The 18,020-nt window shown below is 38.3% G+C and overlaps 1 protein-coding gene across 3 annotated transcripts in view; it reads right to left on the bottom strand.

Annotated features, from left to right (window-relative positions):
- Window positions 1-16,309, bottom strand: part of LOC121374782 (4'-phosphopantetheine phosphatase-like) — a 38,825-nt gene extending 22,516 nt beyond the window's left edge. The window contains exons 1-7 of one of the 3 annotated variants that reach the window (XM_041501901.1): window positions 16,264-16,309; window positions 12,451-12,655; window positions 10,415-10,485; window positions 7,484-7,707; window positions 5,942-6,125; window positions 2,572-2,664; window positions 1,289-1,447 (exon numbers count right to left, since the gene is read on the bottom strand). In XM_041501901.1, the coding sequence (XP_041357835.1) occupies window positions 1,289-1,447; window positions 2,572-2,664; window positions 5,942-6,125; window positions 7,484-7,707; window positions 10,415-10,485; window positions 12,451-12,544 (825 nt within the window). In that variant the 5' untranslated portion in view covers window positions 12,545-12,655; window positions 16,264-16,309. The other 2 variants (XM_041501909.1, XM_041501894.1) reach the window with 2 other exon arrangements.
- Between the last annotated feature and the right edge of the window lie 1,711 nt (window positions 16,310-18,020).

Genomic DNA, 18,020 nt, shown 5'->3' with positions numbered 1-18,020 from the left:
GGGGGTTCAGGAATATGCTTCCCCAGTAAATATCCTGAAATGACTTAAGATTTACTACCAATAATATTTTTGATTCAGAAATATTGATCCAGCCCCCCCCCCCCCCCCCCCCACTATGCCGTGTCTAAAACAAATTGTCCTCAGTTTACTGCCATTTAAACATTTTTAAACATTAACTTTACAATAACGTTTAAATTAAAATCAAGACAAAAATGTTTTTAGTCAAACCCCGGGAGATGACATTACGTCCCGGTATATGTTTTCATTTCAAATGAAGGTTATTTCAGGTTTATAAAAATTATTCAAAATTCTGCATTAAAATTGCTTTTTGGCTGAAAGAAAAAAAAAGAGTTAACTCCCTTGAATAGTGAGGTAGTTCACATCATTTTCACCTCGGTGGCACAGTGGTTAAGCCATCGGACTACAGGCTGGTAGGTACAGGGTTCGCAGCTTGGTACAAGCTCCAACCCAGAGCGAGTTCTTAATGGCTCAGTGGGTAGGTGTAAGACCACTACACCCTCTTCTCTCTCACTAACCACTAACCAACTAACAACTAACCCACTGTCCTGGACAGACAGCCCACATAGCTGAGGTGTATGCCAGGACAGTGTGCTTGAATGTTTATTGGATATAAGCACGAAAATAAGTTGAAATGAAAATGAAAAAAAATTTTCTCTTGAATAGTTTGATTTGTTGTGTAGTGCACTTACTGAAAACAGAATGACATCTCACACTATTTATTATACGAATGACCAGTATATGATATTTTGAAAAGAATCCAAGCTTTCCTTCATTATCATTAAACATATATTGGGTACAATACATATGACAGCACTAGAGCATACTGATTTATTAATCATCGGTTATTGGATGTCAAACATTAGGTAATTTTAACATATAGTCTTAGAGAGAAAAACCGCTACATTTTTTCCATTAGTATCAAGAGATGTTTTATATGCACTATCCCACAACCAGGATAGCACATACCACAGCCTTTGATACCCTAGTTGTGGTGCAATGGCTGGAATGAGAAATTGCTCAATGGGCCCACTGACAGGGATCAATCCCAAACTGACCTTGCATCAAGTGAGCGCTATACCACTTGGCTACGTCCCCCCCCCCCAACACATATAATACAAAGAAACATTTTACGCTGATGTGATTCGATCCTGTGATGCAAGCACCTCAGGCGAGTGCTCAACTGACTGAGTTAAATTCTGCCACTCCACAATTATCTACAGATAATAAAAGTCAATATTACTATAACTAAATGTATCGGCATGCTTACATGGTCTTTATTTGGCCGAGCGGCCTTTCCGAAGCTGCTAGCGATCACATCACCGGACAGACCAATCAGAGGGTAGGAGCCTCCATATATGTCCTTGACCAGCATGTCACATGACCGGTGATCTCCGCGAGACGCCAGCTCCAGCAGCTCATCGAATGTCTACAAAATATACACAAAGAGAGTCCGTTCCAGCCTCCATGAACATTGTTAAAACAGTTACTACAATCCGTCTCATGTAGCCGCCATGAACAATGTTAAAATTATAAATAATTTCAGTTTGATTTCACATAAGAAAAAAAAGTGTTTTGGAAATAATAATTTTAAAAAAATCAATATTTTTGTGTGTAATTTTGAAAAAAATCGGATCAGAAATAAATAACTTGTAGTAAATACGATAGTAATAGAACGACATTCCCCGATGGGAAAGACTATAGATCAACATGTACTGATACCAAAATGTGAACCTCATTACACGAAACTTGCATTACAAAAGAGACGGTTAATGGATGAATGTTTAACCGCACCATGAATAGCATCGATTCACATCGTTATTGGGGGTCAACATCATCATAATCATCATCAAAGTATGATTCCAATTCAACACATTTGTACTAATGAATCTGACTGGATCTCTACTAAAAATTGCAGGTGGTAAAATCACTGATATACAGATCGCAAATTTTCTGGCAGAAATACATCATAGCTTAAGCAAAGAACAGGGTTGTTTTGTAATGATGTCATGAAGACAATTTCTGTAGCGTTCATATTACGTACAGAAGTCGTTAAATACTGAGACGTTTTTATGGCAGAAATGAACATGTCATTCTTTATTAGTCATTATCTAATCACGAGAGCTTATTAAATATGTCAAATTACACATCTATGTTCAAGTTGCTAACTGTTCGACTACCCTTTGTCTGTTAATTGGCTGCCTAATGACGTCACCAGCTGGTTACGTTTATATACTTATTCTTACTAAAAGGTGACAATTTCCTATTTAAAATCACCAACAAACAGTTTAATTAGAATAACGCATTGCCAATAAAACTAAATTTGCAACAGTAAAACCACCGATATACGTCCGCAAATCGGAAAAGACAGTAGGGCTATCCCCTAAGAACAATAAAAAATTGAAACAGCTTTATTTAAAATGATTAACTGAAATATGTTGAATGTAGCCAATTTTAATTTTGACAATTGCACTTCAAATAATTAGTAAAAATACAAGTGTACTACAGTGAGCTAGTTGTGTATTAAATTGTCTGTAGATCTGTTATCGTTACTTTAGCCGAGGTGAGCAGAGAGCCCAATCCCCAGAACGTTCCACCTCCAGTTGATGTTCCACCAATTCGCTCAAACTTGTTCTCAGATTCCACCTACAAAACCAAGAGCATCAGTTTACAAATGGCGAGATATGATAAAAAAAATGCAGCAAACATTTAACACAGAGACAAAGACATTTTGGGTGGGGTTTTTTTAGTTTTTTGACATTACAAACATTGAAGATGATGAGATTAATGGTGAAGCTGCAGTATATTTTTATTTCAGTATGGCACTACTTAACAGGGCCGTGTGCTCCGCCCACAGGGGTACACAGAACCTGCCGTGCATGCCGGGTAATCATTCCCCATGTCGGGGTCATACACTCGGGAGACAGTCAGCGATGGGCTGAGAAGTGGGCGAAACTTACCCATTGAGCCTGAAGTTTTTTGTTTGACGACACCACTGGAGCACATCGATTAATTAATCATCGGCTATTGGATGTCAGACATTTGGTAATTCTGACTCGTAGTCAACAGAGGAAACCCACTACATTTTTTTTAATGCAACAAGAGATCTTTTATATGCACTTTCCCACAGACAGGAAAACACATACCACGACCTTTGTCCAGTTGTTATGCACTGGATGGAATGAGAAAAAACCCAATCAGCTGAATGGATCCACCGAGGTGGTTCGATCATGCGATGCAAGCACATCCAGCGAGCACTCAACCGACTGAGCTAAATCCCGCCCTGAGCCTAGAGATGTACTCACTCTGATTTGGAGCCAGTACTGGCATGAAAAATCCCCCATTGCCTCAGGTGGGATGTGAACCTAGGACCTACCAGGCTCAAAACCGATGGCATAACCACTACATCATTGAAAAATGAAGAAAATGAAAAATGATTCTAATAAAATAAATATTGACAGAATTCTATTAAAATCACAGCTCTCATGGTTATTCTTTAAACATCTGTACAACCAAAACTAGTTCCTAGCCGTCTCCTGTTTATGAAATGGGGAATCGACCATTAAAATAATATTTTGATTAGCAACCCTCATTATTGTTTGAAAATCAGACCATTTTGGGGGATACCCTGCACTGTTCCAACTACTACTATAAAGTAGTACTATAAACTATATACATGTAACTGTGTAGCAAATAAAAGCGTATTAATGGATAATTGTATTAGCACAAATAATCACTGTCACATATTACTACCAACCACAGGCAGTTTTTTCTTTATAAATATTTGATGGTGCAGTTCAAACTCTGACATAAGGTGCATATATTACAACCAACCACAGGCATATTTTTTTTTCTATAAATATTTGATAGCGCAACTCAAACTTTGACATAAGGTGCATATTCGTGAATTAAACAATTATTTCACAATATTAATCCAGTTTACAGTATGTTAAAGCCCAGCACATATGAAAACAAAAGAAAATGGCTGCCCCCAGTTAGCAGGAATAATCACATTTTTTTTTATATTAACATTTCTTAAAGTGTCAGTACAATGTATGTGTTGGTGGTCTGGGTATGCATCTTTCCAAAACATAAGGCTCATGTTGGAGTTTACTTCCCCTTTAAAACATGTAAAGAACGGCATATTTTTCAACTTGATGCCCAGCACACACCTACCAACAATACCGACACATCAATGTTATTAACAACTCCTGACTGATCAATCAGTTGGAGTGAGCTGGGTAAAGATGTGACAGTCACGTGTGAGCTGTGTAAAGACGTGACAGTCACATGTGAGCTGGGTTAAGATGTGACAGTCACGTGTGAGCTGGGTTATGTTGCGACAGTCACATGTGAGCTGGGTTAAGATGTGACAGTCACATGTGAGCTGGGTTAAGATGTGACAATTACGTGCGAGCTGGGTTATGTTGTGACAGTCACGTGTGAGCTAGGTTAAGATGTGAGTCACGTGTGAGCTGGGTTATGTTGTGACAGTCACGTGTGAGCTGGGTTAAGATGTGACAATAACGTCTAATAAGCAGTTTTGTCGCCATCTTTCATCAGTACTTGCTTAATGCTGACACGCCTATCTTGATGAGTGGTGTGTGTTTGGCAATGTTTTAATACTATTGCTGACAGTTATTTGGTAGGTGTGTGCTAAGTACATAAAGTAGGGGTGTCACAATACACTGATGCATCGGCCTCAGTGGCGTAGTGGTTAAGCCATCGGACTACAGGCTGGTAGGTACTGGGTTCGCAATCCGGTACAGGTGTAACAGCCCAAAATATACCCCCTGCCAAACTATACCCGGGGTAAAAGTGGGCTAGATTGTTTTATAATCCTAACCCTCATTTTTTATTACTAACCTGTATACAAAATAAATAAATAAATAAATAATAATAATAAACGCTTTAAAATAAAAGCAACTATTGCTTTCATAAATATAAAACTATTACAGATTAGTCATTTTAGAAAATATTTCGATATTCTTTAGCCCAAAATATATAAATTATGATGGAAAAAGAAACCTCTGGACACTGAAATACAGACTAGAGAGGTATATTCTGGGCTAGCCTGTTTTATACCCCGGGGTATATTCTGGGCTAGTCCAGTTTATACCCCGGGTATAGTTTGGTGGGGGTATATTGTGGGCTATTACACCAGCTCCAACCCAGAGTGAATTCTTAAGGGCTCAGTGGGTAGGTGTAAGGCCAATACACCCTCTTCTCTCTCACTAACCAACTAGCAACTAAGCCACTGTCCTGGACAGGCAGCCCAGATAACTGAGGTGGGTGCCCAGGACAGCGTGCTTGAATCGTAATTGGATATAAGCATGAAAATAGGTTGAAATGAATGATGCATCGATGCGTCACAATACTATTGCTGACGATACAATACACGATATCCTTACTTAGGAATCAATTCCTATTTTTACATCGATTTACCAACACTAATTCATACTAACATGTACTTACTGACAAGTTATTTCCTTCAAGGAAAAACAGTGAATTGGACAGAGAATAAGTGCCTGCTTATATGTCAATATGTCTATGTTGTATTTCCAACCATGTTTAATCAGTGTTTCACTTGTATCATGTTTTTCTTGTTTGTTTTGTTTTTTAAATCACTTCACTCAAACTTCAACCTCACGAAACAGGTATTGTGATACCAGTGGTGTAGCGGAGAGGAGGGGGGAGGGTGTCAGGAGGTCCACGGACCCCCAATCAAACCTTTTTTTATGTTTTACTGTATTAAATTTTATAAAATCACAAATACATACATACATAGTGTGGGTTCCCCCATCCCCCCCCCCCCCCCACCCCACCCCCAATATAAAATTCTGGCTACGCCAGTGTGTGATACATATCGAATCATGGGTTATGTATCATATCGTATCATGAGGTATGTATATCGGCACATTACCTTTACTAAGCTGACTCCCGACCCGATGTTGACAAGAAGGTACGGGAATATATCCGGGTCCGTGCCCTGGAACTGATATTCCGGGTTGCCATGGCGCTGGTAGTTGAACGCCTCGTCCGGGATGTTTTTCAGGAGAAAGTTACATCCCTTGATCAGACATGACATTTCGTCTTCCTTATCGACCCTGAAGTGAAGTAAATGTAAGTGTTCATTCAGAACCAAGTCAACTGAAAACTGTCCACTAAGTAGCGTAATGCTTGCTAAAGAATAAGACTGCCGCAGTTTTGTTTTCCCAAAGAAAAAGGAAAAAACTAAAACAAAACAAACAATAGTGTTGTTTACTGTAGTATCTAATTTTTTAATATTCACCTGCAAATACCACACAACTAGTCAGAACACCATCTGTTTTGTTATATTTTCCACTTGAACCAGACTTTCTGACAGAGGGTAAAAACGTGTATGACACGATACCCAAATTGTTTTACAGACTTTCTTTTTTTAAGTTAATCTTTTGACAAAATTAATCACTCTTACTACTGTACGATTTTCTTAACCATAATTCTAAACTTAACCCAGTTTCTTTCTGGGGGAGGCCCCCATACCCCGTCGACTGCGGTTGCATTCAGCACACACCTTGTAAATATTAAATTCCATAGTAACATATCCAAAAAATTTCTTACTGGCAAAAACACTGACTTCAGATATTTAGCATACAGTTATCATTCCACACCACCATTAATTACTCCATGCAGTGCAATACTTACAAGTTCGCAGAAATCAGATCTTTGTTAAACTTACTCCACACCAAGTTCGGCAGTAATCAGATCTTTGTTAAACTTACTCCACACCAAGTTTGATAGTAATCTGATATTTGTTAAACTAATCTAAATATTCTGTTAAACTTACTCCACACCATGTTTTGCAGTAATCACATCTTTGTTAAAGATCTTTGTTTGGCGGAAATCAGCTCTTTGTTAAACTTATTTCACATCAAGTTTGGCGGAAATCAGCTCTATGTTAAACTTACTCACACACTAAATTTGGTTAAACTTACTCAGTAATAGTATCTTTGTTAAACATACTCCACACCATGTTTTGCAGTTTGGCATCTTTGTCACACACCAAGTTTGTTAATCACATCTTTGTTAAACATACTCCACACCAAGTTTGGCGGAAATCAGCTCTTTGTTAAACTTATTTCACATCAAGTTTGGCGGAAATCAGCTCTATGTTAAACTTACTCCACACCAAGTTCGGCAGTAATCAGATCTTTGTTAAACTTACTCCACACCAAGTTTGATAGTAATCTGATATTTGTTAAACTTACTCCACACCATGTTTTGCAGTAATAAGATCTTTGTTAAACTTACTTCACACTAAATTTGGCAGTAATCAGATCTTTGTTAAACATACTCCACACCAAGTTTGGCAGTAATCACATCTTTGTTAAACATACTCCACACCAAGTTTGGCGGAAATCAGCTCTTTGTTAAACTTATTTCACATCAAGTTTGGCGGAAATCAGCTCTATGTTAAACTTACTCCACACCAAGTTTGGCAGTGATCAAATCTTTGTACTTGTAAGCCCCGCCTCCCGTCACTTTGATGCACTTGTCCTTCATAAAGCTGGGTTTTGATTGGATGAGATTCTTCTGCACAAAGTCCAGACATGTCTCGATGTACTTCGTCTCGAACTTCACAAAGTGAAGTCTAATGATCACCTCCTCAGCTTCCGAAATGTTGTAGATGTGGTCAGGGTCGCTGTTCTGTTGATGTTAAAAATTAATGTAAATATGTTTTCTTATGCAAATAACCAATAATAATATACATGTTTATAAAGCTATTCGATTATGCAGAATTATTTGTACTGGTTTAACGCTAAAAAGTTTTGTGCAGAAGAATAATATGCAAATAACCCATTTATTCTATAAACAGGGACCATTTTGTTTACAAAATCTTGATTACCAAACGAGAACGTCAATTAAAAATTCATTAGCAACTACTGTTTAATGTGTTAAAATTGTGAAGCGATCTTTGAAACTTGCGTAGCGAAACCGCGATGCGATACTGAACAAAATGTTCCCTGTACAAATCAATATGCAATTAAGTGGATTCAACTGTATTGTACTTCTTACACACCCACTGATGAGAAAATCATTCATTATTTCTGTAACAGTTAACACACACGTGTGATACAGGGCTCGAACTTAAGAATTTGTCTCCCACTGCAATTTTTAAAAGCATTGCAAAGGGTGAAACAGTCCTCCGTCGGCAATTTTGAGCCTGCCTATGGCAATATTTTTTTAAAGTGACATTTGCAGCAAATAAACCTGACTGAAAGGCTATCTTGTTATATGTAGACATCTTTTAAATGTGCAAATATTAAATATTGGCAGATAATGTACACCAGGTGTATATATTTTGCCATTGTTGAGGAGCTTTACCGATGGCATCGGTGATGATCTCTACCTACGGCAATTTATATCTCAACAATGGCAATTGCCGTCGTTGCCACCCTGCGATAACAATTTCAAGACATACAACTGGCTGCTCCTAAGAGATGAACAGGTCATCAATGCCATACCATCTAATGAAAAAAAAGCAGGATCAAAATCAATTAAAACTGTGATGTGTTGTTAACCTGACATTGATTTTTTAATTCATGCATTAGTCAACTAAACGCACAGACTGTAAATACGTTTTAGTTGGAAAAGACGTTTAAATTTGCTTCAAACCTGGTTTTTGGTATGTAAGAAATAGAATACTACATTTGTGTCCGTTAGTCCGTTATCTTAAAACCTGCTGTTTAAAAATGTATCCAGCTCACTTTTGCTCCTTAGATACATTTTAAAACAACTCGTTGTAAGAGAAATGGCATCTAATGGCCACTTATGTAGTATTCTCTTTTAATACATACAGTAAAGTAAAGATTGTTTTGTTTAACGACACCACTGGAACACATTTGGTAATTCTGACTCGTAGTCATCAGAAGAAACCCGCTACAGTTTTCCTAATGCAACAAGGGATCTCTTACATGCACTTTCCCAGACAGGAAAGCACATACCACAGCCTTTGTCCAGTTGTGGTGCACTGGTTGGAACAAGAAAAAACCCAATCAGTTGAATGGATCCACCGAGGTGATTCGATCCTGCGACGCAAGCACCTCAGGCAAGCACTCAACTGACTGAGCTAAATCCCAACCTTTATATATACAACGAAACCTCATTAAACCAGACACCCATGAGACCAAGTAAAAATTCTCATTTTAAGGGGTGTCCAGTTTAGAGAGGTCTGTTCTGTACCAATATTTAAAAAGGGGCTGTGAAAAACCTCCGGTTTAGACACAATTCCAGTTTACTGAGGGTCCAGTTTAAAAGGGTTTCACTCTATTGAACTTTAAGGAGGGCAGCGTGTGGTAGAGCGCTCGCCTGAGGTGTGGTGAGTCACAGGATCAATCGCCATTGATGGACTTGTGTTCTCCCCCATGCCAACACGACCTCCATCACTGGTACATCAACAGCTGTGGTATGCACTCTCCTGCATGTGGTAGAGCGCTCGCCTGAGGCGTGGTGGGTCACAGGATCAGTCGCTATTGACGAACTTGTGCTCTTCCCTACACCAACATGACCTCCATGACTGGTACATCAAAGGCTGTGTTCTTCCCCATGCCAACACAACCTCCATCACTGGTACATCAACGGCTGTGGTATGCACTGTCCTGCATGTGGTAGAGCGCTCGCCTGAGGTGTGGTGGGTCACAGGATCAGTCGCCATAGACGAACTTGTGCTCTTCCCTACACCAACATGACCTCCATGACTGGTACATCAACGGCTGTGGTATGCACTGTCCTGCATGCCAACACGACCTCCATCACTGGTACATCAAAGGCTGTGGTATGTACTGTCCTGCATGTGGTAGAGCGCTCGCCTGAGATGTGGTGGGTCACAGGATCAGTCACCATTAATGGACTTTTGTTCTTCCCCACGCCAACACGACCTCCATCACTGGTACATCAAAGGCTGTGGTATGTACTGTCCTGCCTATGGGAAAGTTAATATCAAAGATCCTCTGATGCTTCAACGGCCAGAGGTGTCCTCTCTCTCAACAGAAATGTCAGATAAAACATCATGTTAGACATCAAATAGCAGAAGTCTAAAATGTGCTGAGGTTTTGTTAAACAAAAATTCCTCTCCTTTTCTTTCATTTAACTTTAAAATATTTACTTGTATGGATTGTGAAACAATTCTGACAAATTGGGATTGCTGGGGGTTTTTTTTTAGGGTGGAGGGATTACAACAAAATAAGAAAACAGATTAACTTATGAAAAATCATATAATTTTTTTTCTGTTATACCAAACCAATTTTTGAGAAGCGAAATATTTTATTCTGCAGAGTTCTTGTTTTAAATACAGACCATCTGGCTAAAGACAAACCGAGCAACATCACACATAGGTCTACTTCGTCGATCTTACCTCTTCATCAAACACTAGAGACGTTCTTCTCTGAATTGTCGAGCAATATGCCACCTTCGCCAGAGACCCGCCTGAAAACAAAACCATATTAACAAACTATTAACACCGCTCTGCTTTACACACTATGATAGTTTCTTTTTTTTCACTCCTGGGCTACCAAATAATTACAGTGGCTGTGTCCAACAGCTTGTGGGGGTTTGTTAATATTCAAAGCCAGGATAAAGCACTGGCTGAACGAGCAACACTGGTTGTTAAGCTTTGGGGTTCCAAAGAAGACTTGACAGAGACAGCGTTTTTTTATCACCACAACCGGACTCCAAATCTAAAGCATGATCAACTATAGCTTGAACACAGAAGAAGAAGAAGTTAATATTTAAAACCCACTAAAACAGCAGGTATGAAAAAAGATAATAATAATGAAAAGAATAATTAAAAGTTAGTTTGTTCTGTTTAACAACACCACTAGAATGAATACAAGATTACAGAGTTTACTCGTGAGAAATGAAAATACTACATCTCTTACCACCAATATTTTAGATTGTTTTTTTTATCAATAATTTTAGTTTAGCTTAATGTAAAAAAACAAAGAAGGGAAACTGTTCAAGTGAAATCATTTCACGTCATTTTCATCATTAAAAATGCTGTTTGTTAAAAATACAGTGTCTGTTAACAGCAGGAAACTCAGGGCCGTCCCTTTAAAGTTTTGCTGGCATGATGTATCTGTATATATAGGTTACCAGGGGGACGGGACGAAGCCCAGTGGTAAAGCGCTTGCCCGATACATGGTCAGTTTAGGATCGATCCCCATCGGTGGGCCAATTAGATTATTTCTCATTTCAACCTGTGAACCAAGACAGGTATTACAAAGCTTGTGGTATGTGCTATCCTGCCTATGTGATTGTGCATATAAAAGATCCTTTGCTACTGATGGAAAAATGTAATGCATTTCCTTTAAGACTACATGTATATATATATATATATATATATATATATATATATATATATATATAAATATATATATATATATGTCAAAATTACTAAATGTGTGACATCCAATAGCCGACGATTAATAAATCAATGTGCTCTAGTGGTGTTGTCAAACAAAACAAACTAAGTAATATGTCAAAATTACTAAATGTGTGACATCCTATAGCCGACGATTAATAAATCAATGTGCTCTAGTGGTGTTGTCAAACAAAACAAACTAAGTAATATGTCAAAATTACTAAATGTGTGACATCCAATAGCCGACGATTAATAAATCAATGTGCTCTAGTGGAGTCGTTAAACAAAACAAACAATAACTTTCCTCTCTGTGACAGATTTCATCTTGCTTCATTGACATTTGTACTTACATATCATGTCTACTAAAAATATCTCCATTTATCATCCATTAAAGGCTTTTGTAGGAGATGTCGCTGGCACTATAATTTGCGATATCTCTTTATAATCTTGATTAGTCAAATTTTAATCACAAGACAATGTTTTGTTACGTCACAGTGTCTGTTTCAGCACTAAACCTACCATTAGTGACGTCACGCCACTGCCGTTCTGCTAGTTAACGAGTCTACCGCCGACATTCAACACACATTACTGACATTTTTTACAACTGTCGCAAATGAAAAGAATGATAATGGATGATAAAAAGAATACCCCCCTCGTGTCTTGTGATAACATAATTTATCAGCACTTGTTTATATAAGTATAAAATTCTCGGCAAGCTTCGGATTTCATACTTTTATAAACTGGTGCTGATAAATTATGATATCACAAGACTCTCAGGGAGGATCCTCTATGTCTCACCACTTATTCCTTACCTGAGACAGATCCAAGGGGGGATCAGGTGGAGGGGGGGGGGGGGGGTAACTGTCACCCCCTAAAAAGATTCAAGTGCTCACTTTTTTTGCAAATTTTGTTTTTTTCCAACGGGATGCCCTTTTGATGCATTGGTCCATATGTCCTTTTCTCATTAGCCTTCCCCTCCCCCCCCCCACCCACCCATCCACAAAATATTTCTTGGATCCTCCCTTGCTTACCTATATCCATAGCAAAGCGACGAGCAGTTTTCAGATTAGGAAAGAAGTTTTCTGATGGCAGCTCGATGGTCCTGGCGTAACTCTTCGACATCATTGTCTCGCAATGAAGAAATCTTCAGTCTAAATATCAGACAGGGGCACGATCACGTGATCACTTGAAACGACTGACTGAATTCCTTCTTCCATGCGGGAACAATGTAGAAATCTGGTAAAAACAGAGACAGATGAGTTACATTTATTTATCATCTATTAGAGGCCTTTGTAGGAGATATCGCTAGCACTATAATTTGCGATATCTTCTGCGATATTCTCCTAGGAGATATCGCTTCTTCTGTTATGTCACTGTGTATGTTTCAGCGCTAAACCTATCATTAGTGATGTTCTGCTAGTTAACGAGTCTACCGCTGCCAAATATAGTAACATTCAACCCACATTACTGACATTGTGTACACTTGTTGCAAATGAAAAGAATGATAATGGATGATAAAAAGAATACCCCCCTCATGTTTTGTGATGTCATAATTTATCAGCAATCGATAAAAGTATAACAATCCTCAGCAAGCCTCGGATTTCATACTTTCATCAACTCGTGCTGATAAATTATGACATCACAAGACATGAGAGGAGTATCCTCTGTTTATTATCCTAAGAGGCACTCATAACTGAGGAAATAAAGATCATACTTTTTCACTAAGATATTCATACGAATATAAAGCATGAGTTAGTGCTTACAAACCAATGACTTTGTTAGTACTAAATACGACATCATCAGGATTGTGCAATAATACAAAATGATATCACATGTTTTAAAGAGTTCGATTTTATGCCTTTATATTTCGCAATAAACTTTTATTTTTAGACCTCGACGTGAAAAGAAATTAAAATTAAAGTTTTTTTCTTTAACAACACAATTGGAGCACATTGATTATTTATCATTGGCTATTGAATGTCAAACATTTGGTATTTCTGACATGTAGTCATAGGTGGAAACCCGCTAGATTCTTTTTAATGCAGCAAAGGATCTTTTATATGCAATGCGATTCTTGGGATGAGAATAAAAACTAAATATTTAAAAAATGATGGGAATGATTGTTCCCCTAACTTAGATAATGCAGAGCCACTTAATATATTACCATACTGATTCCATATTATAAATTCACATGCTAAAGGGAGCTAAGAATGACTCTTGTTGAACTCAGTCTGAGGAGAGTGAGTGCGACAGCTCCCCTTAAGTGCTGAAGAAGTTTGTTTTGTTTTGTTTAACGGCACCACCAGAGCACATTGATTAATCAATCATCGGCTATTGGATGTCAAACATTTTGTAATTCTGACTCATCATCAGAGGAAACCCGCTACATTTTTCTTAATACAGCAACGGATCTTTTATATTCTCTTTCCCACAGACAGGATAGCATATACCACGGCATTTGATATACCACGTTAAGCTGTGAGGTCTGATTATAATACCATTCCAGGTCATAGGATTTCAAACATCATGGGAAACACTTTTTGGGTCCCGTACCTTGTGATGCGTGGTCGGTCTAGGATTGATCCCTGTCGGTGGACCCATTAGGCTATTTCTCATTCCAGCCAGTGCTCCACAACTGGTGTAGCAAAGGCCATGGTATGTACTATCCTGTCTGTGGGATGGTTCATATAAAAGATCCCTTGCTGCTAATCGAAAAGAGCAGCCCATGAAGTAGCAAAAGCGGGTTTCCTCTCTCAATATCTGTGTGGTCCTTAACCATATGTCTGACGCCATATAACCATAAATAAAATGTGTCGAGTGCGTCGTTAAATAAAACATTTCCGTCCTTCCTATTTTCTAGGGGGACAGGCTGGCATTTGCACGTAAATGAAAATGCCAGAATCTGGATAATAACGTGTTTTTCCTATTAGCATTACTGCCAAACAGCTACCGGTATATATATGAAAGGCAAATGAATCATTAAACATTTTTACATTAATTCAAACTAATTCTGCAGGTAGAATGATGAAAACACAATGGTATAAATTCTTAGATTAGCACATTTTGCCTGAATATCTCTATCATTTTTACCCGAATTTGAGGTTCTGCTCCTGCCCCAGTCTTGTACACTTAATTATGGCAATACTCAGATTTACATTTTTTAAATATATTATATAGATGAAGTACATGTAACATGGATATGGATATCGAAAATAAAAGTATTTTACTGAAAAAAATTGCTGGGGTAGAAAATAAAATTAACTGTGTATCAGTTATTATTGGGTTTACCGAGTATCAATTATTATTGGGTTTATATCCCTCTTGAAATAGTTTCACATACAACCCATGCAAATTAACAAAGTGTCCACGCCAAAAAAACATGCCATTGAAAAAAAAAACTGAATATAATCCAAGGCGAAAAAGCGCTGTGAAAAATTAAAAACTCGACGGCATTGCTGATTGCCGAGGGCAATTGCTGGGGTTGCACATGGGACACACATTTTACAATAACTGGCAACCTGTTTATTAGTTCATTAAAATAAGCCATGGTTTATTCTAATGAACTACATGTTTAAACTAGATCCAGTCCTGAGATTAACTGAAGAACAACACTTCACAGAAATTTAATTTTCATGTTGTATTCTGAAAGAAAGAAATGTTTTATTTAACGACGCACTCAACACATTTTATTTACGGTTATATGGCGTCAGACATATGGTTAAGGACCCCACAATTTTGAGAGGAAACCCGCTGTCGCCACTTCATGGGCTACTCTTTCCGAATTAACAGCAGGATAGCACAAACCATGGCCTTTGCTGAACCAGTTATGGATCACTGGTCAGTGCAAGTGGTTCACACCTACCCATTGAGCCTTGCGGAGCACTCACTCAGGGTTTGGAGTCGATATCTGGATTAAAAATCCCATGCCTCGACTGTGATCTGAACCCAGTACCTACCAGCCTGTAGACCGATGGCCTAACCACGACGCCACCAAGGCCGGTTTGTATTCTGAATGCTAAAATATTAACCCGTTTTCTGCCTTTGATGTGCTATCATTATGCAGGTGGATCATTATGGTGTGTATATTACGGAAGCGTATTAGTGCCACCAAACGCAATAAAATAATTCTATTTGCCTACATATAATGTTGGAAAAATCAACTTTAATCTTGGAAAAATCAACTTAAATTTGGTAAAATCAACTTTAACGTTGGGAAAATCAACTTTAATCTTGGTAAAATCAACTTTAATCTTGGAAAAATCAACATATAATCTTGGAAAAATCAACTTTAAATTTGGAAAAATCAACAACCTTTGATTTTACCAAAATTAAAGTTGATTTTTCCAAGATTATATGTAGGCAAATAGAATTATTTTATTGCGTTAGGTGGCACTAATACGCTTCCGTAGGGGTATATGGGTGTAATTTCATATTATTTTGTTAAAATGTCCACAGATTTTAATAATATTACTAAGTTTTAGAACTGTAGAACAGGAGAAATTCTTTAAATTTGGCAAACATAATGCGGCAGGTTAAGGGTTAAACATACACAGCTATAACATAAAACAAATTCCGTGACAACTGATGGGGAACAACAGGCAAAGCTCGTTTCTGTGTTTGTGCGATAACAGGTGAATTCCGGTCGATTTCGTCACATACTTGTAAACTGTCCACTCCAGCTGTTCAGGGTTCAGGACCATCTGCTGTCGGTAAATGAGAGGGGAATTACAAAAGTGACACTAGGTTTAATAACGAGCGCATCAGTTTGTATGATCACTACGCACAGCCCATCTCGGCTGTCACTGACAACAAGTAGCTACAACTTAGATTAAATTTATCATTACCCACAGTGATCTTGTTGTCGTTATCATGGACCTTTGCACTCTTCGGTAACTCGAGGGACCGAAACTATTTCAGGCCCGCGTTCCTTACGAAAATAGGCTGTCAGCGCTAGAAAGCGTTCTATACAACGAGCATGGATACATGTATGATTCTAGAAATAATGTGACCCGTGCTAAGCTACGGAAACAAAACTGAACTGTCTATAATTAATGAACGTATTGATGTGACAATTGTGGAGTCAATAAAGTTGTTGAGTGAAGACATTTCCACTGCTTTTTAAAGTATGAAAACCATTTTTTTTTTTTATACACTAAATTATAGCCTACCATCCATATGCATTTATATCAGGTCCGGGGCCGCATTTAGCTCAGTCGGCAGAGGGCGGATTATGGGGGTTTCCCAGGTGCACGGACTCTTGACTAAAAAAGAATGTATTAAGTAGTGCTGACGTGCGCATCAGTTTGAAACAGTTTACAATAAACAGTCTCTCTCTCTCTCTCTCTCTCTCTCTCTCTCTCTCTCTCTCTCTCTCTCTCTCTCTCTCTCTCTCTCTCTCTCTCTCTCTCTCTCTGAGGTATAATGTTATAATTTCAAATTATAAACATTTACATATTGTTTCGGAACAATCTAATTAAAATTAGTAGAGCTAATTTTAATCAGATTGGTTTTGGACCATCACCCCCCCCCCCCCTTACCTGAAGCATAATCCGCCCCTGGTCGGTTTAGTGCTCGGTTGAGGTTCTTGCATTGTAGGATCGAACCACATCGGTCGATCCATTCAACTGAATGTTTTTTTTATCTCGTTCCAACCAGTGCATCAGTGTGACCAGTATGTGCTGGTTTCCTATCTGGGAAAGTGCATGTATATAAAAGACTCATTGCTGCAATAGGGAAAATGTTATGGGTTTCCTCTAATGACTACATGTTTGACATCCAATAGTCAATGGTTAATTTATCAATGTGCTCTAGTGGTGTCTTTAAAAAAAAACCCAGGTTTTCTTTGTGTTTTGTTCATATCATTGCCGCTCTATATTGGGGAAAATGATATCGTGTTGATAAACTTTAAATCTGTATTTCTAGGATTTTTTTTTTTTTTAATTATCATAATTGATAGATCTGCGATTTGTCCCAATGTTGCGTCACGTGATTGCAGTCTTTTCACTTGGCCTAATATAACACTAGAAGAAAGCAACCGCAATGGGAGATTTCACTATGAGAAAAGACACAATGTCATGTTTAAAGTTTTAAAGTGGTATTTCTCCTATGATAATCTGGAACTTAGTTCAGCAGGGGCGTAGCGTGATCTGGACCTGGTGGGGGGGGGGGGGGGCTGGGAGTCGCATATGAACCAAGTGGACCCTTTTTTGTATTTTGTTTTTGCACCACCAGAAACTCCATATGTATAAACCTGTATGTTTTAGTTCTGAAAGCGGACCATTTGCTTCAGCAGGGGGTTCGTCCGAACCCCCCCCCCCCCCCCGCCTACGCCCCTGTTCAGTATCCTAAAATGAATACATTTATGTATTTATTTAAAAGATATTTGTAGCCTACACAAAACATAAGTTTACAACTTCGACTAGCAACTATACCAGTTATACGTTTGAAGGCCTGTGTGTGTTTGGCATCCATTTGATCATTACGGAAGATGGAGCATTTTAAGGACAAAAGAACATGCATGAACTATGTATACTTCAAAATAAGCGTACGAGACAGGGACAGGAAGCAAAACTTCAAATTCGGGCAAAAATTATACAGATAT

Source organism: Gigantopelta aegis, chromosome 1 (assembly GCF_016097555.1).
Source record: "Gigantopelta aegis isolate Gae_Host chromosome 1, Gae_host_genome, whole genome shotgun sequence".
Taxonomy (NCBI): domain Eukaryota; kingdom Metazoa; phylum Mollusca; class Gastropoda; order Neomphalida; family Peltospiridae; genus Gigantopelta; species Gigantopelta aegis.
The sequence above is the reverse complement of the archived record's forward strand: the minus strand, read 5'-3'. Positions and strand labels throughout refer to the sequence as shown.